The sequence below is a fragment of the Parasteatoda tepidariorum genome, chromosome X1 (assembly GCF_043381705.1).
Source record: "Parasteatoda tepidariorum isolate YZ-2023 chromosome X1, CAS_Ptep_4.0, whole genome shotgun sequence".
Lineage (NCBI taxonomy): Eukaryota > Metazoa > Arthropoda > Arachnida > Araneae > Theridiidae > Parasteatoda > Parasteatoda tepidariorum.
Genome location: NC_092214.1, coordinates 8,507,738 through 8,535,559, shown reverse-complemented (window position 1 = coordinate 8,535,559; position 27,822 = coordinate 8,507,738). Strand labels below are relative to the sequence as shown.

General features: G+C 29.2%; 1 protein-coding gene across 9 annotated transcripts in view; it reads right to left on the bottom strand.

The window, feature by feature from the left end:
- Nucleotides 1–27,822, bottom strand: part of LOC107447713 (protein partner of snf) — a 146,431-nt gene that overhangs the window by 93,140 nt on the left and 25,469 nt on the right. For 4 of the 9 annotated variants that reach the window (XM_043049291.2, XM_043049287.2, XM_043049286.2 and 1 more), the window contains 4 exons: nt 25,874–25,954; nt 19,200–19,306; nt 13,374–13,450; nt 6,006–7,483 (listed from right to left, as the gene is read on the bottom strand). In XM_043049291.2, the coding sequence (XP_042905225.1) occupies nt 6,006–7,483; nt 13,374–13,450; nt 19,200–19,306; nt 25,874–25,889 (1,678 nt within the window). In that variant the 5' untranslated portion in view covers nt 25,890–25,954. The remainder of the gene's footprint in view (nt 1–6,005; nt 7,484–13,373; nt 13,451–19,199; nt 19,307–25,873; nt 25,955–27,822) is intronic. The other 5 variants (XM_043049290.2, XM_043049289.2, XM_071187835.1 and 2 more) reach the window with 2 other exon arrangements.

Below are 27,822 nucleotides of genomic sequence, written 5' to 3'. Positions count from 1 at the left end.
GAATTATTTTATAAAATAGAAAATTAAATCAAGAGTGTTAAGTGACGCCAGAGGGCGTATGGGCCAGAGGGAAAATAGTAGTAGATGCTTGTAACTGCAGCGATGAACCATCGCCACATCTCTCAATAAAATTGTTTTGTTTTGAAGAAAGAAGAAAGCTATTGTAAGTGCATGAAGTACCTACTTTCCATGCAAAAACATTGATTGATCGACCCTTGCTGGTCCATGTAATTCTTTCATACAAATTAAATATTAAGTTTATTGTTACAGTCCTCTTTTCGTAATTTAGAATATTTCAAAACACTGACTCGATTCAGAAGTAATCGAAACGCACAAAGAGTCATTTTAGAGTTAGAGAGAGTAAATAAGCAATGAATGGAAGAGAGGTTGAAAAACATAGATATTTTATCATCTTTGAGGTAAAGTAAAGCATTAATATAAGGATAAACTTGAAGCAACATTCAATGTTTTTTTTAGATTCCAACTATCTTTTAAATAAATAGATTTCATCTTAAATAAAACGCTTCTTTCTTTAAGTTAATTTATAATTAATAAAATAATTTTTACCGTTTCACCTATTTTTATTGTTGCAATTGTAATCATTCAGAAAAAAGACCCAGAGTATAAGATAAATTATTTAAATCATTTAATTTTACTTTACTCCATTTTATTAATGTTTATAATGTGTGCAGAGATTTTTCATTGAAACTTGGGTGGGGGACATTGTCAGCAGAGTGTAGGAGATTATACTTTATCTATCATTAAAGAGTGGTAATCTATAAAGATAAAACCAAAGGCAAATTTTTTTTATTTCAGCATTTCAATTTTGAAATTTTAACTAAAAACAATATTTACAAGAAAAATAGTTGGATGATAATATGCCTCTTACAGCCATTCAATCTAGTTTATTGTTACAAACTGTAGAATTTTGTATCTTGCTATGGTGTGATATGGCAATGAAAGTGTTTTACGGTTTACGGTTTGTTTCCTGCTTACATAATCTCTCCTGCTGCTTACATTATCTAGATTTAGTACAATTCTTGTTGGTTATGAAATGTAGCTAACGGAAATTACGGTAATCAAATAAAAAAATACAGGATTTGCTCAGAAAAATTTCTTTTGACGTAATTTTCAAGAACAAGAGAAATATATATTTCCTTTTCAGTAGAAAAAACGGTTCACCAAGACAAAATTTGCTTTGCCAAATTTACGATTTTATCAAATTTGGGGAAATGATGAAAGGTTAGCGCTAGCCCTGAGTTTGATTGCAATTAGTTCCACTGTCATGATTTAATTTTCTACCTAACAAAAAGCATTGCAATAAATTGTCAAAAAATGCTAGTATGAACCTTAGTTATGCTACTAAACTAAACCCAGCGGCGCGACAGCCCTTGAGGGCCAAGGCCTACTGTGTCCATCTCAGTTTTCTTGACCTTGGGCTCTGGGGTGCAGGAGCAGATGTTCCAGTCAGGTGGTCAGCCGAATGCGGAACCCCCAGTGTTTAGTTCCCAGACATGCTTGGTACTCATTTATCGACCCACTGAAGGGATGAAAGGCTGAGTCAGCCTTGCCCGGCCCGAGGATCGAAGTTATGCTACTAGTATTTTTTAACACTGCTACAATTTCATGGTAAGGTCAACCAGATGACCAAAATTTTAAACTTAATATATTTAAGTTAATAAGATGTCAATTTCAAAGTAAAAACTGAAGATTTAGAAAGAATTAATTTCAACTTCTTAATATATATATCAGTTTTCAATAATCTATAGGCTATTAAAAGAAGGGCTACATCATTTGAAATTTTTAACTAAGGTAAGTAAATCTCTAATAGTTTTTCTTTTTTAAAAAATTCACACTAATAAGAGAAAATGGAATAAATAATAATTAAAGTAAACTGTATCAAAACATGTTATCTTGTATGAATGTGAGGAAACATTTTACAGTTTGATTTACAAAAAATTCCCAAGATGCACTTTTGATATTTTAAGACTTAAGTCCTAATTAATTATAGTGTGCCACTAAGTTAATTAAAATTACTGTTATAATAAAATTATTTTTTTTCTGCTTAAAGCAAGATTCTAAGTATTATTCGTATAGTCTATCTTGATTTTGAAATAAAAATCATTTTTATTGTTAATTAATTATTAATTATTTTTACGTCTGATTCCACTGCTTTTCTTTTCTTTACATTTGATTTCCTCTATTTCCATCTGTTAATCACTTTTTCTTAATAAAATGAAGTGAAATATGAATAGAAACCATCTACATACTTGTTTAGGTTATTTTTAGAATAATCTATTTCCTTTCAGCAACCATATAAAATCTGCTTAACTATGCTGCATTTAAAGTTATTTGTATTAGAACATAAAACTGATCAATGAAGTTTTTTTTATATTTTTTATTTTATAAATTTATTTTATAAATCAGAGTAAAGAGTGGATCATAGTAATTAAAGTACTTCTCTCATAACTAGCTATTTATTTCACATGTAACATAATACTACAGTACGACCTCGAAAATCCGGACTTCTGAAATCCGGAAATCTCTAAAATCTGGACTCATACGTCCAGTTCGTCAGAAAAAAATTTTCAAAAGAAAAAGTTTAAAAAAATCACTTAAAATAAAAATTTTCATGCAAGAGTGCAAAACCACAACTCTTCTCCAACAATAAAGCAGTAGATGAAGAGGTAGGGGTGGGGAGTGAATGAAAGCTCATAGCTGATAAGGAAATTCCAGTCATTCTTATCAGATCTGTATAGATAACAAAGAATATAAAGGGGAATCCCCTCCTCCAACAATGAAGCAGTAGATGAAGAGGTTGGGGTGGGGAGTGAATGAAAGCTCATAGCTGATAAGGAAATTCCAGTCAATCTTATCAGCAAACTTATAATTATTAACAAAGTATATAAAGAGGAATCCCCTCAGGAGGAGGAATTCTTCTACCACTTTGTTTTTCCTCCTTGTGAAGAAAGAAAACAGGTTCTTTCTTAACCTTGAAGCTTAGGAGGCGGGGCCAAGTTCTTTCATCCCCCAACAAAAAAAGGATTAGTATCAGCTGGTACAGTCTAGTCTAGAAGCATCTGTTTCAGCGATAAGTTGAAATTCAGCTCGCGTTTTAAGCCTATATTTTTAGTTTTAATTGCTAATATTAGTTATCTAAACGATCGATTAAGGGGAAAAATGACGAAAGTTTGATTTTTAATGCCTTTTATTTATTATTTAAAGAGTATATTTATGTTAAAATTGACGTCGATGGTCTAATCGTTTAATTGCGAAATCGGCCTGGCAACTTCGAAAGTTCGATAATTCTATCAATTTAAGTAAGGTATCTAAAATCCGGAAATTTCGGAAATCCGGACCTTCCAAACCCCCCAGCAGTCCGGATTTTCGAGGTTGCATTGTATTAAATTATAATAAACAGTAAAAACATGGTAATTTTTACTCGTACAATTCTTGCTTAAAAAAAAAGTAAATGTCTAACACTAGAGCAGAATGATTTTATGTTGATTAGAGCTAAACTAGGAAATAAATTATATCACTTAGAGGTAAAAATTGATAATCTAAATTCTGTACATATTTCACAAAAAATTAACTCTACAAAATAAATAATGTTTTTTTTCTTCAGTTTACTCATTATTGAACGTAATTTTTTTTAACAAAAATAAAATGCATTTAAATTTTTCTGGAGTACAAGATTTAGAAAAGGATATGCCAAATTCAAAAGACTGTTTGGTTTTGTCTATTCTCACACAAAGTGTGAAAAGACAATCAGTAATTTAGAAAACGATTATTGGAATAACTATTAGGTTGTTCGGAAAGTAATTTCGTTTTTCCGACAGAGGATTAAATTGTATTTTTTTTAACCGAACTTCAGACTTAAGCCGCATTATCATTACATGTTTTGAGAGCTGATATAGCAAGGCTTGTGTGTGAAAAAGTTCAATTAATTCTATGCAGTAGTTTTTGGTTGGTGCCCTTTTAAATATGGAGAGCAATAAGCAGCATTTTCGTCATATTTTACTTTTTTACAATAGAAAAGGTAAAAATGCTGTTCATGCCAGAAAGAAAATAACCGATGTGTATGGAGAAGATGTATTGACAGTATGCCAGTGCCAGAACTGGTTTGCAAAATTCCGATCTGGCAATTTTAATGTCAAAGATGCACCACATTCTGGAAGGTTGGTTGAAGCTGAGAAAGACATGATAAAGGCATTAGTTGACGCAAATCGGCGAATAACAACACGTGATATTGGTGAGAGGTAAAATGTATCGAATTCAACTGTTTATGACCACTTGAAAGGCCTGGGTTTAACCTCAAAGCTCGATATATCGGTTCCCCATATTCCTACGGAGAGAAACTCGTGTCCTCGCGTTAACGTCTGTGATTCGCTTCTCAAATGTCACGAAAATGATCCATTTTTTAAGCGCATCATTACAGGGGCAAAAAATGGGGGGGACAAAAAATGGGTTGTCTATTACAATGTCAAATGCAAGAGATCATCGGGCAGAAAAGATAAACCATTTGGTGGGACTTAAAAGGATTATATATTTTTTTTTAGCTTTTACCGGATAACACAACAATTAATTCGGAAATCTACTGTCGTCACCTGGACAAACTGAATGATGCACTTCAACAGAATAGGACAGAATTAATTGACAGAAAAGGCTAGAATTAACCAACAGAAAAGGTATGCTGTTCCACTAAGATAATGCGAGACCTCATACAAGTTTGGTCAAGCTTTTACAGCTTGAATGGGATACACTGCCACATCCAACATATTCTCCAGATCTGAAACCTTCAGATTATTATTTGTTCTGGTCACTGCAAAACTTTTTGGGCTGTAAAACCTTTACTTCAAATGAAGAAGTCAAAAATCACCTGGATCAGTTTTTTGCCAGCAAAGACCAAAAATTTTATGAGTGTGGAATCATGCTACTACCAGATAGATAACAAAAGGTGTTGGACCAGAATGGCCAATATATAATTTAATAAAATATTTATTTTTTAAACGAAAATTTTCTTTCATTCCCCCCCTCCAAAAAAACGAGATTACTTTCTAAACAATCCAATAACTACCGTAATTTATGGAAGAAACGCCGCGGCGTTTACGAGTTTAAAAGTTTTAATTGCGGCGTTTATGCCGGTTGCGGCGTTTACGATATTTTAAAAATAAATGTTACATTTTTCAAAGAAAATTTTTTTTTAAAATCAAAATAGTTGCGAATTATGACAAAAGATGGCGCCACTACCGATAACCAACCACCCCTTAAAGAAAGTGGGTAGATCTCGATCTAGTTCCCGCCAAACCGCGTGGTTGATAGCTCTTTCTCATTTTTTCTCACTTTGTTATACTTTAATTTACATTTTAATTTTAGTAATATTTGTAAAGCATTAATTTAGTATATTTAATTTTTGCCGATGCATCGTTGTTATGGACGCGATTTATAAACTGATATCTTCTTATTTAAATAAAAGAGGTAATTTCCAAAAAATAAATAAATAAAATTAAAAAAAATATTTATAAAATATAAATATGTAGTAATTCGGCACTTAANTAACTACTAATACTAAACAATTTTCTTAATACTATACCATTAATTTTTTTCTTTGCTGCAGGTGTAATAGGAGACTCTGAAACAAACTCAAAAAATTCATTCCCCCCTCCAAAAAAACGAGATTACTTTCTAAACAATCCAATAACTACTATTTCGAACAAATTTTTTGCCAAATTTGAACTTTGGCTATAATATATAAAATAAAGTAACTACTAATACTAAACAATTTTCTTAATACTATACCATTAATTTTTTTCTTTGCTGCAGGTGTAATAGGAGACTCTGAAACAAACTCAAAAAATTCATTCCCCCCTCCAAAAAAACGAGATTACTTTCTAAACAATCCAATAACTACTATTTCGAACAAATTTTTTGCCAAATTTGAACTTTGGCTATAATATATAAAATAAAGTAACTACTAATACTAAACAATCTACATAATACTATACCATTAACTTTTTTCTTTGCTGCAGGTGTAATAGGAGGCTCTGAAACAAACTCAAAAAATTCTTTTTTCTTTATAAGGCGACTAGATTTACGCCCTGGTTTAATTTCAGCATCAGGAACTGGTGGATTGCCTTGAAATTTAGTTTCGAGATTTTCAGAGTCATTTTGTTTCTTTTCATTTACCATAACTTGACTAATCTCTACAGAATCATTATTCTTGGGTAGATGAATGTCAGTAGAGAAATCTAATGTATCCATTTTACTCATACACTCCTCATGTTTCATTAAATATGAATTCTCTTGCTTAAAATCATTGCATTCATTAAGGGATGTTTCTTTTAAAATTTTAGATTCTTCAGAAGCTTCCACTTTTAAATTGTTATCTATAGTTTCCATATTACCTGTGGAATTATCAGAGAAACTTAAAACATTATTGATAGTATCCTCAGCTTTGCATAAAGAAACAGAAATATCTTTTAACTGAAAAGCTTCCTCGAGCTCATTGCTCATATCACTATCTTTAATATCTTTCTTTGATGAATCATCTGAACCGATTTTTATCATCATATCAGGTTGGCTAAAAAGAGGAGGTTCATCTTTATTAACAATAAATCTTGTTATTTCTCGTTTGATTAATTTTTTCTTATTGCATTTTGTTACAATAGGAGATAATGGAATTATCTCTTTACAATCAAAAGAATCTTTTTTTCCCGGAGTGGATGGTTTAGAGTCAATAAAAAATGCCTGTTTTCTTTCATCTGGAGCATTATCAAAATTTTCAATTGATTTACAACTTTTAGGCATAGAAAGAAGCTTTGCTGGTTTAATTTTTAATTCTTGCAACTTCATTTGATATTTTGAATTTGCATTCTTAGTTGTTGCATTTGTTTCAACACTCCTTAAAGTAGCATTGAAAACATTTTCAGTTAACAATTCTGTTTTGATTCCCAAATTTTCTGTTTCAAAATTTTCAGATTTCATTTCTTTGATTTTATTAGGTGTGCTTTGTAATTTTAAATTTTTTAATGTACATTCAGAATCATCGAAACTATTATGCTTCATTGTTTTTCTTTTTTTTAATGGTTGCTGCAGAGTAACTATATCATTAGAATCACATGATGAACGAGTTTTCTTTGGTAATTTGTTTGAATCTGCAGAAAAAGTACTTTTTTGTCTCAAATTATAAAGTTCAGAAAGGCTGCTATCTGTTTGGCAGTCTTTTAGAATAATTCTTAACTTCTTTTGAAAGTCATAATTACTTTCATCAGAAATAAGAGGAATATCACTCTCATTCTGATATATATCCTCACACACAATTGATTCTTCATTTTTACTATCCTTCAAAATATTGACTGTCATAATTTCACTCAAAGAGTTCGTATTGCAATCAACCTGCATTTCGATAGAAGGAATTGCTGGTTGAATCAAGGAATCTTTTGCCAACAGAGTTTCAGAAGCAGATTGCTTTTTTTCTTCATAACTATTCAAAAAGAAAATTGAAATATAATATATTGCATAAATCAAAAACCAAAATAAAACATTTTAATTTAACAATACAAAACGAGTTTGAATAGTTTTCACTATTCAGTATGAATAGCTGAAAATATTTTGAAAATTAAGAGTAATTTAGATTTACTCCATATCTGCAACTATTGATTATATATTTAATGGTCAAAAAATAAATATTACATGTTATGAATAAAACATTTTCTACAAGAGCAAAAAAAATCAAGAATCAGTACACTATACAATTTTTTTTAATCCTTTTTAAACATGTTAGTGCACTCAACTATGAAAATGTTTCATACCCTAAAAATAACTGAAGTTAATAGCATGAGCCAGGTCAAAATCTGCCTAACTTAAAAATAGAAAAGTAATCAAAATCTCACAAAAGCTAACAGCCTCAGATGATGCAAAAAATTTTAGCTATTTTTTTTTACACAATCCTTCCCTTTACAGCTGTGGTGGCTCAGGGGATATAGCGCTAACCACTCAATGAGGTGAAGTGGGTTCAAGTGCTAGTAATGGCTTGTCGGTAAGAATTCAACACCCGGCTTGCACCAACCACAGTGCTGATGTAAAATATCCACCGGGATAGACGGAGCATGGGTTAAAGTCAACTAGCTGTCAGGCAAACCGTGGGAGGTTTTGTGGTTTTCTTCTACATGTAACACAAATGCAGGTAATTTTCATCAAAAAAATCTTCCACGAAAACAAACTTCTCATACTTGATCCAGGAATTCCCTTTACTTTCGAACTGGGTTCAATATTAAAAGGTTATGGAGTTGAACATTGGCAGTTGTGAACTCAAAATTGGGTCGACTGTTCAATAACGAAAATAAACCCTAGCCTTTGTACTTAAAATCTAGATTAAGTGGGCAAAGAGCAAATAAGAATATTGTTATTTTAATGAAGACAAATATATAATTTCATTGATAGATAAATTATACTATATACATGAAAGATATTTGCTTATTTTTTTCAATTTTGTCCATTTCAATTTTTAAAATAATCTATGTTTTATGAAGTACAAATTTTAGTTTCGGAAACTTAACCAACATAGCTTCCAAATCTCAAAACTAAATGAAAAAGAATAAATTCTAAAGACTGAAGCAAGTATACAGCCAAGAAATAGAAAAATCAATGTAAGAGACAAAAAAATTCAAAATTTAGATTTTTATATATTTATATGATAAGCTAACTGCTGCAATTTTTTCAAAAATAAATTTTCCTTAATCAGTTTATTGAAATATTATTTCAGCATTCACAGCATTTGAAATAGAAAGAAAATAGTTGTTAAGCCAATTTCCTCGAAATCTGTTGTGAAACACTTAATTTCCCGTTAATACACTTTTTTATTTAAAAGTTAAATTATTAAGATGCAAAGTTAAATTATAAGTTTGCAAAAAAATTCTAAAATAGCGGACCAAAATCAATTTGCTCTTAAAGTGATATATACTTCTCTTTTTTTAACTAATAAAACCAACTAAACTCAATGGCGCGACAGCCCTTGAGGGCCAAGGCCTACTGTGCCCGCATAAGGAAATTATTTATTAATGGAATGTACCCGCATACTGTAGAGATAGGTTCTTCAGGATATGTTCTAAAACTCAGCGACGCGACAGCCCAAGAGGGCCAAGGCCTACTGTGCCCATCTCAGTTTTCTTGACCTTGGGCTCTGGGGAGCAGGAGCAGATGTTCTGGTCAGGTGGTCAGCCGAACGCGGAACCAGCAGTGTTTAGTTCCCAAGCATGCTTGGTACTCATTTATCGACCCACTGAAGGGATGAAAGGCTGAGTCAACCTTGTCCGGCCCGAGGATCGAACCAGAGACCTGTGGTACGACAGGGGCGAAGCGCTACTCCTAAGCCACCGTAAATACACTTTTTTATTTAAAAGTTAAATTATTAAGATGTGAGCTCACGAATTTTACGTTAGAGAGTTTTTAAGTTCGCTTTCATGTGCAATACAATGCTACCAAAACTTATTTTGTTTTTCTTTTTTGAGATTAAAATGCCTGTTTTCTCCTTAATAGTGGCTAAAATTGGAAGTGCGAAGTATGCGACAAAGCAACTTATGCGATAATTGAAAATTTTAGATATGCTGTGGATGCAGCGTGTATGACAAAGTGGCTTTTCTACCAAAAATTACTGTATTTTAAATAAAATTATTACAATTGAATAATCTCAACTGTTGTCTATTATATTTTGATAAAAGTCTAAATCTACAAACCTAATTAATAAAAACATATTATGGTATCTACACATTTGCTGAAAACAAATTTAGAAGGAGACTAATACAATAGAAAATCCTATATCCGGAATCGTTGGGAGTTCGGCAAGTCCATAAAATATATTTTTCGTGATAATAGGTCTTTATAATAAACAAACATCAAAACAAGCCTCATTCAAAAAAAATAATTTCAGAAGTAAATAAACAAAATAGGCAATAGACGAGACAGATATCAAAGTTTGAATGAATTTAAAACGATAATGAATGTTTAGTATAAAATATATTTACAAAACAAATACATAAAAGTGAGAAGATAAGTTGAGTTTTCACTTTCATTAATGTTTTATTATCAGATAAAAATAATATTAAAAAACAAGCCATTCAAAAAGTGTTAAGAGTAAATTAATCCGATTTATTAAAAAATCTAAAACAAGGAACAGAATTGAGTAGATTTTTTAATGAAAACATCAATATAATTTAAAGTTAAACAAATATTATTTGCTGATGTTATTTTTAAACATTATTAGTATACAACTTCATAAATAATAATTAGAACCTCTATCCAATATTTGAGTGCATGGCCCAGAGTGGGCAATAGGGCTGGAACGGCAATCCTACAACTTTTCAGTAAACTTTCCGTGAAGCGGGATATTTATTTGCAGTGGATTCCGTCCCACGCTGTTCTATACGGGAATGAGATAGCTGACTTGCTGGCAAAACTTGGCACAAATGAACCTCTGCCGGAAAGTTTGGCACTCACATCCTTGGAAATTCACTCCATTAGAAAGAAAGGTGTCCAGCTAGTCTGGAATACTTCCCCACTACATTTCTGGTACTCTGGGGATAAGCCGGGTCGTGCTTTGACCTTCAGAGGTAATAGAGGCAATCAGACCGTGCTCACTAGATTCATCAGTGGTCACAGAAAGTGCATGAGGTATAAACAGCAGCGAAAGGACTATCCCACCTGCAACAAATGTTTCTCCAGTGCAGACAGCCCGGCCCACCACCTCAGCTGTGTGGATTTTGAAAAGGAGTATTTTCTGAGCGACCCGGTCTTGTTTTTTGATTCCCTGAGGGTGAATGGATTCAGGGACCAATGGGGATGAGAAACAACAACACTTCATTAATATTCAAAATTGATTCTTCCCAAAGTTTACTGCTCATCTTTCAACAACTCTTTTAATGTGCTTATTGAGAAAGAATAAATGTTGAATTTGGGGCTAGGCTACCAACAATGCCAACTGTCATCTATCCAAATGTACAGCCAGATAGAATCGAGTTAACAAGTCTTATGTACTAGTGAATTGGAAGTAAATAATTGTAATGATAGCTACACTACAATACTCCTCCACTAGAATTTTATCGGGGCTAGAATTCGAAGAATGGATATCACAAGTTGATTCATTGCTGTTTTCAGGGATGAGATTAGCCAAAACGCAAAAAAGCTGAATTTCCACGATAGTAAATTTTACGCAAGCGCAACTCTTTAACAATAAATTCCAGACAGTTTAAGGTAATAAATAATGTGTTGACATACAATTGTGTACTAATCTATTATTATATAAATGATTACATTGATACTTAACATTTAGTGAAAATAAAAATTACCAATTGAAAAAATAAAGCTGGAAATTATATTTTTCCTCAGTTCACATAAGAGACAATTATTACTTGAAAAACTACTTGGTTTAGCAAATTAAAACTACTGAGAATATACATTAATATTTCATTTCTTTTAATAAATACTGTTATGTGATTTATAGCAAATATATCAGTAATATTACTTTTTAAATTATATTGGGAAAAAAAAACTTTAACAATGAACCAAATCATTATGTTCATGTTATAGTCTAATCTAACTACAGCCCTTTGAAACATATCAATAACAGTGAAGTAGAAATATATAGTAACTCCTTAACATACAAAAATTGGTATTTTAGTTTGAAAAATTACATGACAATCAGCAACTGTTTAGATAATTGTTTTTTATTTGATAAGAATTTTGCATTTTATAGCATAAATAACAGCAATTACAAATAAAATTTTGATGATGAGTTAACTCTTTTAACTATTAACTCTTTTTCCAACAAAAAAAAATTAAATTGAATCCCTTTTTAAGTTATTGCTTTTGTTTCCTATATCTTTTATGTTTGCTATATTTAGTCGTTAGTCCATTTTCAAACATTTTGTGACAAATCCTATTTTTTCTTCTTTGCTAGCACAGAATGTAAGTTTTGAATATATTCCCTTCCAGTTTCTCTGATGTTGTAACACTTACATATACATACTAATAATCGTCGTTAGAAAAACAGTCACTTTTATAGTAACTAATTTTTAAAAAAAATTTACTTCTTACAAGAATCGCGATAGTTGATCTTAAAATTGCGTGAATATGAATAACAATTATGGATTTTGAAATCACATGAATATGAAACTAGATATACGATTTTGAAAATGAGAAAATACAAACTGGGATATAGAATTTTTAAAACGCGTAAATACAAATCACGATTCATAATTTTTAGATCGCGTAAATACGAATCATGATGCGTAATTTTTAGATTGCATAAATAAGAATTATGATGCATAACTTTTAGAATGCGTGAATGCGAATCCCAATGCCTTATTTTAAAATCACGTATAAATACGAAAATCAATGTTTGATATTATAAACCGCATGAGCAAATCAACACATTGAATTTTAAACTTGCGTGAATACGAATCGCTACATAGGTTTTTAAAAAGACGTAAATACGAATCACAATATCGGATTTTTAAATCTCGTAAATAAGAATCGCAACGTACAATATTCAAATTGCGTGAATAAGAATCGCAACACGCAAATATGAAAAGCTATGTTTGATATTAAAATCACGTGAATAAGAATCGAGATATTAGCAGATTCCAGGCTTGGGACCTCTAAAAGGCTTGTCAGAAGCAGCCTTGTTTGAACTACGAAAATCGGATCTATCTGGAGGGCGGGTAAAAAATTCGGAAAATCTTATGTGCTGCGTGTAAAAGGGGAGAAAATAGGTCAAATAAGTAAAAATGAGAAAGGATTGGTAGCTATGTAATTTGAATTTTCTGTTTCTCTTTGAAAATCGGTGAATTTTCTGAAAAAGCGGAATACTTATAAAAAAAAATGAAATTTTTAGAAAATCTGAATTTTTGATAAAAAAGCTGAAATAAAAGCTGAAGAGATAAAAGTGAAAAAGCGGAAATCCGCTAAAAAGCGGAAATATCTCATCCCTGTGTTTTGTGAAACATCAGGAGAGCTGTAATAAGATCACAGTTGTGTGTGGTCTTTCCTAAGCTGCTATTAGCAGTCGAGTGTGTACATGTAAAGTGAAAACTCATTAAAAATTCTTTTAAAAAAAAGTTTTTAAGTTTTAAGTACTTTTCAATAACTTTCGATTTAAATTTATTTTAAATCTAAGTCACACTTCAATTAGTAATATAACTTGTTTGAATTCAAGTAAGCAAACAACAAGAGTATAAAAAAAATCAGAATTTCTTCCAATTTTAGGAAATTTTGTAAAATTTAATAAAATATATCAAAACTGAAAAAAAATCTGATTAAACCTATAGAGGTGGCAGTTACATGCATTCTTATTGCATAAATATAAAAAAATAACATACGAATCTTGGCAGATAAAGGCATAACTATGTTCCATCTGAATGAGTTCTTCAAGAGTCTCAGGAGGATCCTTGAAGGCCTTAAAAGTAATTTAAAAATTTTATGTAACGATGTATTAAAACAGTTCAAAAATATTCTAAATTCTTGAAAGGTTTGTTTTCAGAGAGTAATAAAGATTAAACTAAACAGCATAAGAGCTAGACACAGCTATTCTGTGCAAAGTTTGAAAAAAATCTTTTTTTTTAATTGAAAAAGCTCACCTAGATTTTCCATCAAGTATCCAGGTTTTAAATGAAAAACCAAAGCTTTTTTTCAAAAGTGCTTAGTTCTAAGTTAGTGCTGTTCATAAATTAGTAGTTTTCCAAAAATATTACAAGAAAATACTTAAACATAACACAAATTTAAACATTTGGTCACATTTTATTATTTTTTATGGCATAAACAATGTCAATGAAGTTATTTTCTTTTATGCTCATTAAACAAAACATTATACATATTTATTCAACAAATTAATTTCAAACAATTCTTAAAAATTAAAGTTGATTGCCTTTTTATTTGCAATAAATATTTAATTTTAAAAAGAATCTCATTATATATTCATATCCTTTTCATTCTAAGAAATTTTATTTGTAAGTTTTTTAAAATCTGTAAATACCTGGTTTACATTGATGTTTCTGAACTAAATTCAATTCATTAACTAATTATTTAATTTATTCTTTTCTAATTGAATAACTAAAAAACTCTTCTGTAATCACAACATGTCAGGGGGTAATTAAAAGAATAAATAAATGAAAAAGAAATAACACTTTATCGATTCGAATTTTCATTTTTCATACCTAAACACACACATGTAATTGCATTTTCATTTTGAATTTGGCATACACACATTGTTTTAATTTTAAAATTGGTGAGACGAATGAAAAAAGTCAGGGCTAAAGAGAATAGAAGGACTAGTTCACTCCGCTCTTAGAGCTGAAGCTACGATTTCCCTTCTCATGACGTCACTGTGGCCACAGATCTCGGAGATCGCAAGCAAAGATATTATGATAACTTTGCATCTTTCTCTCTGTAAAAATAAGTTAAGACTTTTTCTGGTTATTAGATTTCAAGCTTTACGTAATTAACACATTATTTCCATTCTTAAGCATAGTTTAAAAAAACTTTAATTCCTAATATATTGAAAAAATACCATTTTAAACTTAAAAAAATATTTTACTAGTTGGCGAAAATGACGCTATAAATACTTTATTTTAAAAAGTTCAGTTTTAACTTTAACTATTAAGAAAAATGAAAGCATATATCGACACTTTTTTATCAACATATTCTTTTATAACAATAAGTTGAGTTAAATTTAAAATCCCTGATTTTAAAATATGCCGTTAATAGCAATTTGTTCATACTTAATCATTAGGAAACATCAACCTTAAACGCTAATTACTGAAACAAAATAATAATTTAGGTTCATAATGACATTAGAAATTTTACAATTGTTTATAGATTTTTAAATTTAAGACGATATAATTTATAGATATTTAAATTCAAGAGAATATAATTTTTTAAAAAATCATAAATATTTAGAATAACTACAATAAAAAATATGTTATGAAATTAAGAGAATTTCAACTATATACTATATATTTTATTTATACTTTTTATTATGTGATCTTTGATTTTATCCATTTTTTAATTTTTTCACCTGCCTTTCTTTTTGATGTAACGAGGCAGTTTCTATTTAGATAATGAATTTTTATAAAAGTTCTTAACGATAGAATAAACATACTGCTGTTTTATTTTAACTGTGTCATTTCGGAAGCCATTCTTTACATAGTTGATCATTTACTTTAGGGAACATGCGGAAAATTATATTTTTCCTCTTGTTTTTCTATCAGAATTTTTGCAAGTTGCAATCGTGCAAACTGGCAATTCATTAATAGTTTTAAATTTTTGTAAATTCACTGCAAAAGCTGAGGAAAGTCATTATAGGAAATAACATATGTCTAAGAATATTTCACAAAAAGAAATGCTCCAATATTAGTTAGAACTAGTAAGGCCGAACGCTCTGTTCTTGAAGTAAAAGTGCGAGCTTTGCGCCAAAGTGATGTCACTAGAGAAAATCGGAGGATTGGCGCGGCGAGAGTTTCCTCAAAGGAGTGAACCAGCCCTTCTAAACTCTTTAGCCCTGGAAAAAAGCTACCTTAAAAAAAAAACAATACAAGCAATTCCAAGGGTTGGCAAGCAATAGTAAGCAGGAGGTATGGCACTTAACATGAATTAAAAATGAGAACATAAGTTTTTGAGTTATTTTATGTCGAAGATCTTTTAAATGCACCACATAATTTAGTTTAAAGAAAATATTAACAGGATAATTAAGATTTTGAATAATATGATTTTACTTTTTGTAGTTACAACCTCAGAGGATGAACAACATATCTTACTTTGTTTAAATTTTGGATCAACATTAAAAATAAGGTACAAAAAAGTTAGTTTTATAGCTATTGCAATAAAAAGCAAAGTTAACTGTTGATGATATGAGTAATCAGTAAAATAATTGTGGTAGCAAAGTGGGGACGATGGTTTCTAAAGGGCCAGATTACTGCATCGGCAGATGGGACAATTGCAAGAGTCTCATATTATAGAGTAATAAAAACTGAAGTTCAATCACCAGTGGCAGCTTTAACCGTCACTATTCTCACAAAACTAATAATACTTGAAATGTTAATTTATATGACTGTTAATCTTTTTTCTCCTACTATAAAACATATCATAAACTAATGATACAATAAGAAAACTAAAGATAACAAATTATTAAAAAAACAGTTTAAAAATATTAAATTTGGATAAGTGCAAATTTATCATTATATTATTTAACAAAAACCTAAAAACGATTTTATCAGGGACATTATTTGAGTTCAAGATTGCTTTGAGAATCCAGCAATATTATATTTAAATATTTCATTAAAAGAAATAAAGAGATTTTCTGATATTTTAAATTTTTAATTTAATGACATTGTCATGGCACTTCAGATAAGGTTTATATTTTACATTTTAACGAGTACCAAATGTGAATTAATTTAACATCTTTCAATCTTATTTTACTTTGCTAATATTTTATTGGGTAAAAATTTGTTAATTATGGAAGACATAGATTGAATAATATTTAGTAAACATATAATGAAATTATTTATTAATGGAATGTACCCGCATACTGTAGAGATAGGTTCTTCAGGATATGTTCTAAAACTCAGCGACGCGACAGCCCAAGAGGGCCAAGGCCTACTGTGCCCATCTCAGTTTTCTTGACCTTGGGCTCTGGGGTGCACGAGCAGATGTTCCGGTCAGGTGGTCAGCCGAACGCAGAACCCCCAGTGCTTAGTTCTCAAGCATGCTTGGTACTCATTTATTGACCCACTGAAGGGATGAAAGGCTGAGTCAACCTTGCCCGGCCCGAGGAGCGAACCATCAGGATATGTTCATTTGTATATAATTATTATCATTATTGAATGAGTATTTCTGCATGATGATTAAAAACTTACATACAGTAATTTCCATTACACACGTCAAAGTCTACCTGTATTTCAAAGATAAATCATATTGATGTGCAGTGTATTCACCAGTGCGGCCTATACAATGATTTGATTTTTCTGCGGGCTTCATACTATACCTCGGCCATCAATGTGGATTTAATCAAAAAATGTTTGAAAATAATGAACAAAGAAAATGGATTACCATAGATGGATCTGATGGATTGCTGAATACCTTTGATGGATTGCTCAGAAAATAGTATATTTTTCTTATTTTTAACTAAAAAATATTAGTTAAAAATGAGATTAAAATATGATTAAATGCGATTAAAATATAGCAGGGTAAGGTATGTTTTTAATTGACGATGAACTGTATGACAACAATTACGAATGTTCCACAGAATCCAATTTACAACTTGAGAATAATTGAACGCTTGTTTGTGCTATGGAGATCCCGAAGAAATGTATTCCGGATTAAAAACAATCTCGAAAAGTAAAAATTAAAAAATCTAACGGCGATGAAAAGGCACGAAGCTTGAATTGAAACTTAAATTCACATCTGCAAGAGATTGTTCTCGAGAGTGGATAAAGCATATTTGTCGAGAAGAAAAAAATTTCTCGCCAATTTTATGTGTTGTTTAGCTTCCATCCCCCTTTCAAGAGATTTGTTCTTAGAAGTGGATGGCTGGACAAAGCATGCTAGTCTAGAAAAGAGTAACAGAATATAAAAATTCTTGTTTTTTTTATTGACAAAGTCACCAGCGTCACATGATCAACGCATGAAGCTTTGCCTCCATTTCTATCTATGCAACTGCAGCCAGTTAGCAGTTTCGACTTTCTTTTTACATTTAATTTCTGAAGTTGCATGTGGAATCTTGAGTTCACACATTTTACGTTAGAAAGTTTTTGGGTTTACTTTCATACGTGATACACCATTGCCAAAACTTGTTTTCTTTCTTTTTTGTGCTTAAAATGCCTGTTTTCTCCTTAATAGTGGCTAAAATCTATTATGGATAAAATTGGAAGTGCAACATATACAGCAGTGTGGGCAAAGCGAGGAATATAAAAAATTTCCGATATGTTTTTGAGGGTGCAGTGTGTACTACTGTGTGGCCTTTTTACTGAAAATTACTGTACTTGGAATGCTTAGAAAACAAAATTTTGAATTTTTTATCTTTTTTCTTTCATTTTAAAAAGCAAAACGTAAAGATAAAAGTTGATAATTGATTTACATGTAAGACATATAATGAATTCATACATTGAAAAATACAAATGAACATACTATGATCTACAAAAAGATGTGTTTTACTTCATTAACGTATACAATGCTTCTAAAAATTCCACTTATTAACTTTAAAGCAAATTATGTTTTTATTTATAATTTAAAATTAATCACAAAACATATTATACTTTATATTTTAAAAAGAATCATAACAGTAACTTCATCATTATGCAAGTCATAATACATTTTGAAGGAAGAAAAATTACTAAAATAATTATTCTAATAACTATTTCATTTATTAATGCCTTTGTTAGTAATCAAGCAATACTTTTTCAGTATATACTACAACTTATTCTTATATTTAGTCTATAGAATGCATGTAGGATATATTTGAAAAAATTCACTTATCTCAAGACCAAACTGAGCCCTTTAATGAAAAAATAAATAAATAAAAATATATAAAAAATTAATAAATAAAATGAAAAAACCCACTTATTCCATGGCAAAATTAGGTTTTTTCATTAAAAAATAACTGGATTTAAAAATAAAAAAAACAGGTTTTGGCAAACGCCGACAAGAACACATAAGTGAAAGATATTTAGCGTCACATAATAAACTTTATATCATAGCATCATGACTTGGGGATAAATTTTAGACAATTTTCCTGGCTGAATTCACAGAATTTTCAATTTTAGACTTGAAAAACATGAGGAAAACTATTTTTCTTAGAAGTCACCTATTAACTTAAAGTTGAGAAAGAGCCAGAACTAATGCTTTGAAGGCTAAATATAGTATCTGTTTTGTTGAACATTTAAGTGATTGCCACGGAAGTCATTTTTTTAGACAGTCAGAATTTTTGCAAATTTTTTGTAGTTAAGCTATTTTTATTTTAAACATGACAGGGCCAGATGTTAGATGTTATTAAAAATTACTTCAAGAGCAAGATATTAAAAATCACTCTTTATATCTCTAATTTGAATTATATCAGAACAAATTATTATTGCATACATATTTTCAAAGTATAACATACATATTTTTGAAAAGAAACTTTTTTATTACTTCTCAAACTTAAAGAAACTACTTACAATGACACATTTTTTTTCTAAATATATGTCTTCAGTTTGCAAAGTTATTTCAGGTTCAACAATGGATTTGATTGAACTTAATTCAGGCCTAGTAAATAATTCAGGGGCTAGAAAAAATATTTTAAAATTAGATCAATTAAAAGATAAATAATGGAAACAATTAAATGATTTATATAAAAAATTTCTCTTACACCCAGAACAGGTCTGTATCTAACCCTTTAATGACAGCTTTTTTTTAATTAAACAAAAATGTTTATTTAGTTCAAAATAAAAAACAGTAAAATAAAAATATAGATATAATTCACAATTTCAGGGGTGATTGTGAGCCCAACTAAAAAATCCTGAAAATTTCTTGAGTAAAATCATTAATGACGAATTTCAAAAAATTATGTCTTTATAAATTTAAATCATTAATATTTTCAAAACATGAAATTCTAAATAAATTATATATAAATGCAGCATAATTTAAATGAATAATTTTGTATAAGTTTACTTACATCTCTAATCACATTTATTATTCTACTAGAAACAACATTTACAAATGAAAAAGATGTCAAGTATAAATTCGAGTTCTAATATTTTTAAATAAAATATACAAGAATTCTTATACATAAATGTGATCAATGATTTTTTGAAACTTCCGAACCTTGGATTTCTGGAAACTTCCGAATCGCAGTTAGCGAAAAATCCGGATTTTTCCAGGGCACAATCATCTCTGCAATTTATAGTCATTTGTTTGTATTTTATGAAATAATTTATATACTTATCAAGTTTAAATCTTATCTTTTTTGCAAAAACTTATCACATATGAAATTCTAAACAAATGATTTCCTTTTGATTTATATTTAGAATGTATACTAATGGAAATAACAATTTTGATAAACTAGGCAGGAACACAACAGCCATTTTGTTTCTCAATATTCAGGTCATAGTAAAAAGTATTTTTATGTCAAACAAAACAAATTTAAAAAACTCTTTCAATTATAAATTAACAATAAGAAAATGGTCAAAAACAAAAAAGCAGTAATAAGCATACAAAAAGAAAGGAAAGGTAAAAGTTTACTAACTAAAAAATGCCCTAATTATTAGGCCAAAAATTTGTATTATAACAAGGACATAAAAACATTTCGTTAAATATCAACAAATGAAATTTGAAAATAAGTGTCATGAAATTATTTCTAATTCAATATAGTAGGACCATAAAAATATTTATATTGTAGAAGAGAGAATTCTTTATACTGTATGTCATGTAGATGACACAGGGTAGGCAAAAAGTGGGATACTTATGGATGTCAGATATTCATAAAACATATCAAGAATTATATTACATACATATATTATGAATTTTCTTATCAAAATTCGCAAAAACCATGGTATACTTTAAGGACTATTACAAAACTAGTTCGTGAAATAATCTAAAAGTATTTTTAAATAACCTAATTCAACCAGTATATCTGCTTATGATATAAAAAAAATGTCAGTACATTTTATAAATAGAAGAAATATTAGGTTACAGTTGTTCAAACCCTGAGGCATTGAATGATTAAAGATAGAGCTTCAGCCAATTCTGATACAGCTGCTAACACTTGTTCCTCTTAAGATTTACTTAGCTTTATTTCATTTCTTCTTCTGTGTCAGAAATTTCTGAATTATTTAATTAAAAATAATAAAATTTCTGAGACAGAAATAAATTTCATTTTTCTTTACTTTTGTTTTCCCAAGACCCGACAACGCAGGCCATAGATAAAGAGTGAACAATAAAACAGCCTTCAACTCTAAATTCCATTTTTAATTTCAGAATAACTTTATTTACAACAGAAAGTTTTATTAGCTTTCAGTAAACTTTTATTAAATGGAATACTGAATAACTTATAATAGTATAAGGTTAAGATACAATTTTATAGCTGTTACATAAAAAAATAACTGTTATTAATTAGTTAATATTCCCGAAAAGCAAAATTTATCTAAATTTGTAATCTAGTTAAAGACTTCCTTAATGAATTAATAATGGTACAAAATTCAACCTTATTTGATTTGTTACTGCACTTGCTGAAAATAATAAATAAGTGTATGACCCCTGAATTCATCATAAAAAAATTTGATAATGTAAAACATTTAATTATGTTTTATTTTTCATAAGATGTCTGCATTCTCAAATAGTTTGAAAACAATGAATCCAACTAGTAAAGCTTTTTGCCTCCATCATAACAAACTTTGTTTACTGATGAGTTATAACTTGTTAATTAAAGCAAAAAAAAAAACAAAGTTTAAAATTTCAGTGCAGGATCAAATCCATTTTAATCTAAATATTATGACAAACTGATTTTATAAATAAAAAAAGTAGTCAAAACTTTAAAATAAAAAGTAAAGTTCTGCAAAACACCACCCTGAATAACTTTTGTCACATATTTATCTGTTTGAATAAAATTTTAAATTTTTAAATTTATCAATTTTTAATTACATTTTATTATAATAATACATTGTTAACAATATATACAAATACATAATATGACAATATATACAAATACATAATATAGCAATATATACAAATACATAATAAAGCAATGTATACAAATACATAATATAATATATACATAATATATTGTTATTATGTATATAACAATATATACATAATTTATACAAATTAGCTGACAATGAGCATGTTTTATAAATTCTTTGCTAGAACATTTGCAGCAATTATTCACTTGAAATGAAAATATAGATTTGGAATAGTATTATAAAAATTATCTTGATGATACTCATCACATCCTGATATTTTAAAGGCATATCTAAATATTAAACCTTCAATATTTCTGATGAAAACTTATTGAACACAAAGAAAATGACTTGTACAACAAATATTTTCGTATCTGCAATCATTAACTGACACAGTATAATTTCTTTATACATTCCATGTATTATTAATTGCATTTGTGAAAAGAAATACACATTTAGGGGTTATATTATGCTCAGTACTTCCTCCTCAGATAACATAAATTTTCAATTCTTTATAGGCGAAATTTTTGATAATTAGACACCCTTACTACACATATTCAAATCCTCAAATAAAATTAGAGAATTGACAAGAATTGGAAAAAAAGAAAAACAAAAGAAAATTTCGGCCACAGATTTGAACCAAACACCTCCTGAATGAAAGATTCAAAATTCGAATGAAAGGCTCCCATGGTGCCTTTGGAGAAACATAGTTGATGTAAATTTTTTCTTTCTATTACGAAATATTAAACCGACTTATGGGAATAACTAAGTGATCATTCAAATGGCGGAAAAAATGGAATATTTAAATTCAGTTCCTGAAAATCCAAAATGAAAATTTTATATTACTTCCTCCTCAGCAAAAGAAAATTTTAAATATTTTGAAAACACTAGATTTAAGACCATATTATGGTAAATTGTAAATTATAAAGAATTGTTTTACTCTGCCAAGTATTTGAAGAAGAAAGTTTTCTTTGGAAATAGATGATTGGCAAATAGTTTCTTGATGTTTTGTTATAATTCTAAAACCAATTTTCACAAATTAAATAAAATTTCACTTGGCTTGATCTTCTTTTAAGCTAATTGCAATTGCTAACCATTATTGCCCAACATTGACATTTTGACTTCTTCTTACCCCTTATTTAAATACAGTGAAATCTCCTGTTATGGACATTTCTGCAAAACAGACGCCTCTCAATACGGACATATTTTTAATTCCCCGGGAGTCTTCTATGAAGAAATCACTATGTTCATTCTCCATAAAGCGGACATACGCATTTTACCCATAAGTCACCAGAAAGAGGAAGAGAAGATCTACCAAGACCTTCAAGTGAGTGACCGTTAGTGACACTCCTCCTCTGGAATGCAAGAAAGGAGGGAGATTTGTTTTCAAAAGAGCACAACTGAGTCCCCTCTCCCCTTTTTTCCTATACAGTTGGCTAGAAAAAGAGGCATTTCCTGGAACCTTTTTATTAGAGTGTTAGGGAAAGAAAAAATACTGTGAAAAAGGGTAAAAGCAGCAAACATTTACGTGGTGGGGGAGTCACTTTCAGTCACACATGAAAAAATAAAGAGAACCCAATCAGCATGTCGCGCCTTTATGCTTGATTGATAGCCGATGATCAGAGAGAAAATAAGAATTTGTCACTTCCTCGCTCTCAACTTGAATGACAAATAAGGAGGAAATGAATTTTTCTCCTTCACCTACCCACCTTAATGAATGACGGGAATTTCCCCTTCTTGCCTGAATCATTCTAGAGCAATTAATATTTTCATAACTGTCACATTTTTTCTCCTTTTCTATATTTTGAGCAATAATTTTTTTTTCCTAATATTTCGCTTTTGTTGGATTAGATATAATTCTAATACTAAAACATTATTGCCTGAAAAGTACTTTTACTTCTCAGATTCAGATTGTTTATTAGATTGTTTTGTTTACCTAGGGGGTTACCTTGCAGTAATATAAGGAAAAATATAATATCCGGAAGTCCCACCGATTCCGGATACGCGAATTTCCACTGTGTGTGCATATATATATATATATGCTCNTCAATATATGTATACATATTTAGTATGAATTATTTTAGAATTTAATATTCAAACAATAATTAGTATAAACGTAATTTTAGAAACTGTGTAAGTTAGATAACTTAAATAAAAAGTACTGACTTCTGAATAAATACTCTACTGTGAAGCCTATCCCTACCCTAAGAACTACAATGCCTTTGCATTGTAGATCTTGCCTCATTAAGACCTACATAAAGAGTATGTCAAAAATAGCTATCTAATTTTGCTCATCTAAAAAGTAAAATAATTTGTAATCCAAAAACTTCTTAAAATATATTAAATTTTTTTTTCAAAAAAAGAGAGAGAAAAGAGAACAATTGTACAGCTTCAGAATCATTTTATAATTTTTAATGCTTTTTTTTTAAAAAAAAAAAACAAAATTAGGCTTATTGAGACATTTTTATATCAAGTTATGCTGCAGTAATATTTAGAAATTTGTGCTAAAATTTAATTATATCTTAACAGTTTTTTCAAGCTAATTTTATCCACTTTCAAAGAAATTATCAGTGCCAAGAAGATTTTTTCTTGTTTGAAAATTGCATTTTCTCTATTTGTGAAGTGTTGTAACAGTTCTCTGGATGTATAATGATTTTTAAAAGAATTGGCTGCTAGTAAACTGATTAATGCTATATGCTTATAGCAGAAATTAAAAATTTAAAGGATGCGAATAGAAGAATTCCATCAAAACCACAAATTGCCTAAAATATTTAAAATCCAGGAAAGCACTATGCTTAAAAGAGTAAAAAACTGTGATATAATTCTAAAGACAGGAGAACAAGTTGTACCAATTAAATGCTATTGTTTGTGTAAAAGAAATTTTCAAAATTTAGAAAAACCACCAAATGACTTACTAAAAATTATGTGTAATTCTAACAGATGTCCTTTGTAAAAAATTAAATGTATATTTAATGTTTAATGTATTATATTATTACTTGCACTTCATTAAGATAAAAAAAAACTGTGTTAATGTCAATTATTCAGTTTTATAATTTTTTTTTAATGTATAGCATGTTTTTCGAGAAATAAGTACAGTAATTATGAATTATAAGTAACTTGCTCCAGTTTTGTTTTCACGACACAATGGCCCCTTATTATAAGGTTTGTTTTCATCTGTGCCACTAAGGTCATTATATTGAGTGTCGACTATATAGCCACTTCACTTCAAGTTTCAAAATTTTATTACTCTTTGAATTATCGATTCAACCATTTCTTACAAAAAAATCTGAAGATTTAATATTTCATTTGAAAAATTATAATATTAATAAAATTTTTTTTAACAAGAAATTAACATTTTGAAATTATTTGGTTCATCAACTTCAAATGCAGCAAAATATTTAAAAAAGAATGAATTTGTAAATAACCCTTCCATACAAAATTTAAAGAAATGTATTAATGAACTTTGATGTGTTATTTTTGAATTTAAAAGATCAATTCAAGTTTTTGGAACAACATATCTCCATCATAAAAGGTTTAATTTCATCTTCTAAATTACTAAATAACAAGACAATAATCATCATAGGATTTCATCATAGAAAAAAATTATTAATCAGATGTTTTTTTCTTCTTCTTCTTTTATATATTCCATTAATAAGTTCTAAAAATTTTGAAACAACAAATTAGAACATCTTGTGGCTGGTCTCCCAGTTCAAAATATTAGATTTTAGAATTGTAAAAATGTCTTATAGTGGAAAGATTCTTGGAACAGAGGCATAACTGTGATATTATGCCACTGCTTATTAAGATGAAAGGCTTAAAATAAATAAATAACCATTTAGGAAACAAAACTTTCTTCAGCTTACTATGGTGGCCACTATTCCAGATTCTGACTACCCCAACCCTATGTAAATTACAGATCAAGATCTCATATCCCACAACAACAAAAAATAATGCATATTCTAAGAAAGTATATTTTATGGATTATTTTGCAAGTAAATCATAATTAGCACTAATTAATTAGCATAATAAAAGTCTAACCGGAGAACCATTCAGAATATTAAAATCTGATCATTGGAACAAAAATTATTTAGGGTGATATTCTTTTTTTTTATTTTTGGATCACCACAAGTGGGTTTAAAGAATTTTATATAAAATTCAGTATATTAAAAATATTTTACTTTCTGCTAAGGCCATAAGCTGATTTGCAACACTTAGTTCATCCAAAAGTCTTGAATTTTCACTTGAAGAGTTGGTCAAGCCTAAATATATTTCAAAATAATTTATAACATGATAAAAACAAATTTATCTAAATATGTTATAAAAATAAAGCAAGGTTGCTAGTTAGAAAGTATATGAAAACATGGATTCTTAATAAATAAAATTTATATTCCAGCGACAAACAAAAATGTAGATAAAAAAATTAAGTGCAGAATTGTAGAGGTATTTTGAATACCATACAAATAAAAACAATAAAAAGATCCCTATTAAAAAGATTGAGGGTTTTGCCCAAAACATTATTTTTTTAATTGCCTTTTTCTAAAATTTCCATAAATAACCTAATAACTGCAAAACATTCTCTTTAAATACACATTTGTACTTTCCAGAGCGTAAGTCGATTCCTATTTTTATCGTGAAAATATGCATTTTGACCTTATTAAGTGTATTAGTCACATTTGTTGTAAAACTAGATGTCTTACGACCACCTTTTACTCTGCAATGTAATTTATGTTTTTATTAGGATATTGCAAACAAAGTATAACCCATTTATAACCAAAGTATAATTCAAATTAATAGTGTGGTAACTGAAATGATGCATGGTGTAAAAATTTTATTTTTGTTACATAAAAGTTTTGTGTTACAATATTTTTATGTGTTTGCATTATCTTAGAGATTTGTATTTGTTTTTAACTATATTGATTAATTTTTTAAGCTAAGCATTTTTTGTGTTAGAAAACAAAAATATTTGCGTCCAAACGTATTATCAGTCAACCCGTTCTTTGAAATTTAGGGGCTCAAAAAAGTTGATTTATGCACTGGAAAGTATGGCAATTGAAGGTTTTTGGTAGAATGAAGAACTTAGGAAATAAAGGGTGATGAGAAAAGGATAGTACAGTAGGGAACCGATTATCCGGAACGATCGGGACCATCGCTATTCCGGATAACTGATTTTTCCGGTTTTCTGAATCGCTACAAAAAGCCGTTTTTTTATTGTTAAACCCAACAAAAAAAAATTTTTTTTTGGAAATAATCTTAAAAAGAAGAAAAAACGATGAAGTAATACACTAATGATTATTTCCAAAATGATGGTAAGGTAAACATCTTTCAAAAAAAGAAAGAAAAATCCTAAAATCTTATGAGGAAAAAAATTTTTTTAAAAAAAAATGGCGGGAAAATTTATCGAATTTCGTTCCGGTTTTTTGGTTTTCCGGTTTTCTGATTTCCGGATAACGGGTTCTGTACTGTACTAAACTTGTAAAGAATCTACAGATTTTAATAGCCTGATATTTGTCAAAAGCGAAATTTAAACTTTTGTTTCAAGTTTAAACAAAAAATGCAGAGGTACTTAAGAAAAAGGGAAAAATATCAGGAGGAAGCACCTCATACTTTTTATTTTAGGTGTGACAAAAATATATATTTTACCTTTTTTAGTAAACTTAATAGATGTGGTTTAAAAATCCTTTTTATTATTGTTTTTTTGCATTTTAATTTTATATCTATTATTTTGTATACGTAGGAAAGTGGTTAAAATTTTGCTTTGGGATAATTTCGGTGATCAGAAAATGATTGAAATTTGTACTAAAGTGCCATTTAACACACTTGAAATGAAGTTGGAAAGTGGATGAACCGAGATCATGTTTTAGATTAATTCAAAGGCAATTCTTTTCAATTGGAACTAAAAAAAATTTAGAAACAAGCATTATCCCTCATTTTTTGTTGTATGTTTCATGTTTTGGTAAAGCAAGTTGGGATATCGGTATCATGCTAGACTTTCGCTTTACATCAGTGATGGGACAAAATGACATCATTTTGAAGAAGTGTGATTTTTTCTAGACAGCAAAACAGTCCATTTTAGAATTGAAAAATATTATTTTAAAGCAAAGAAAAAGCTATTTCAATGGAGAAAAAA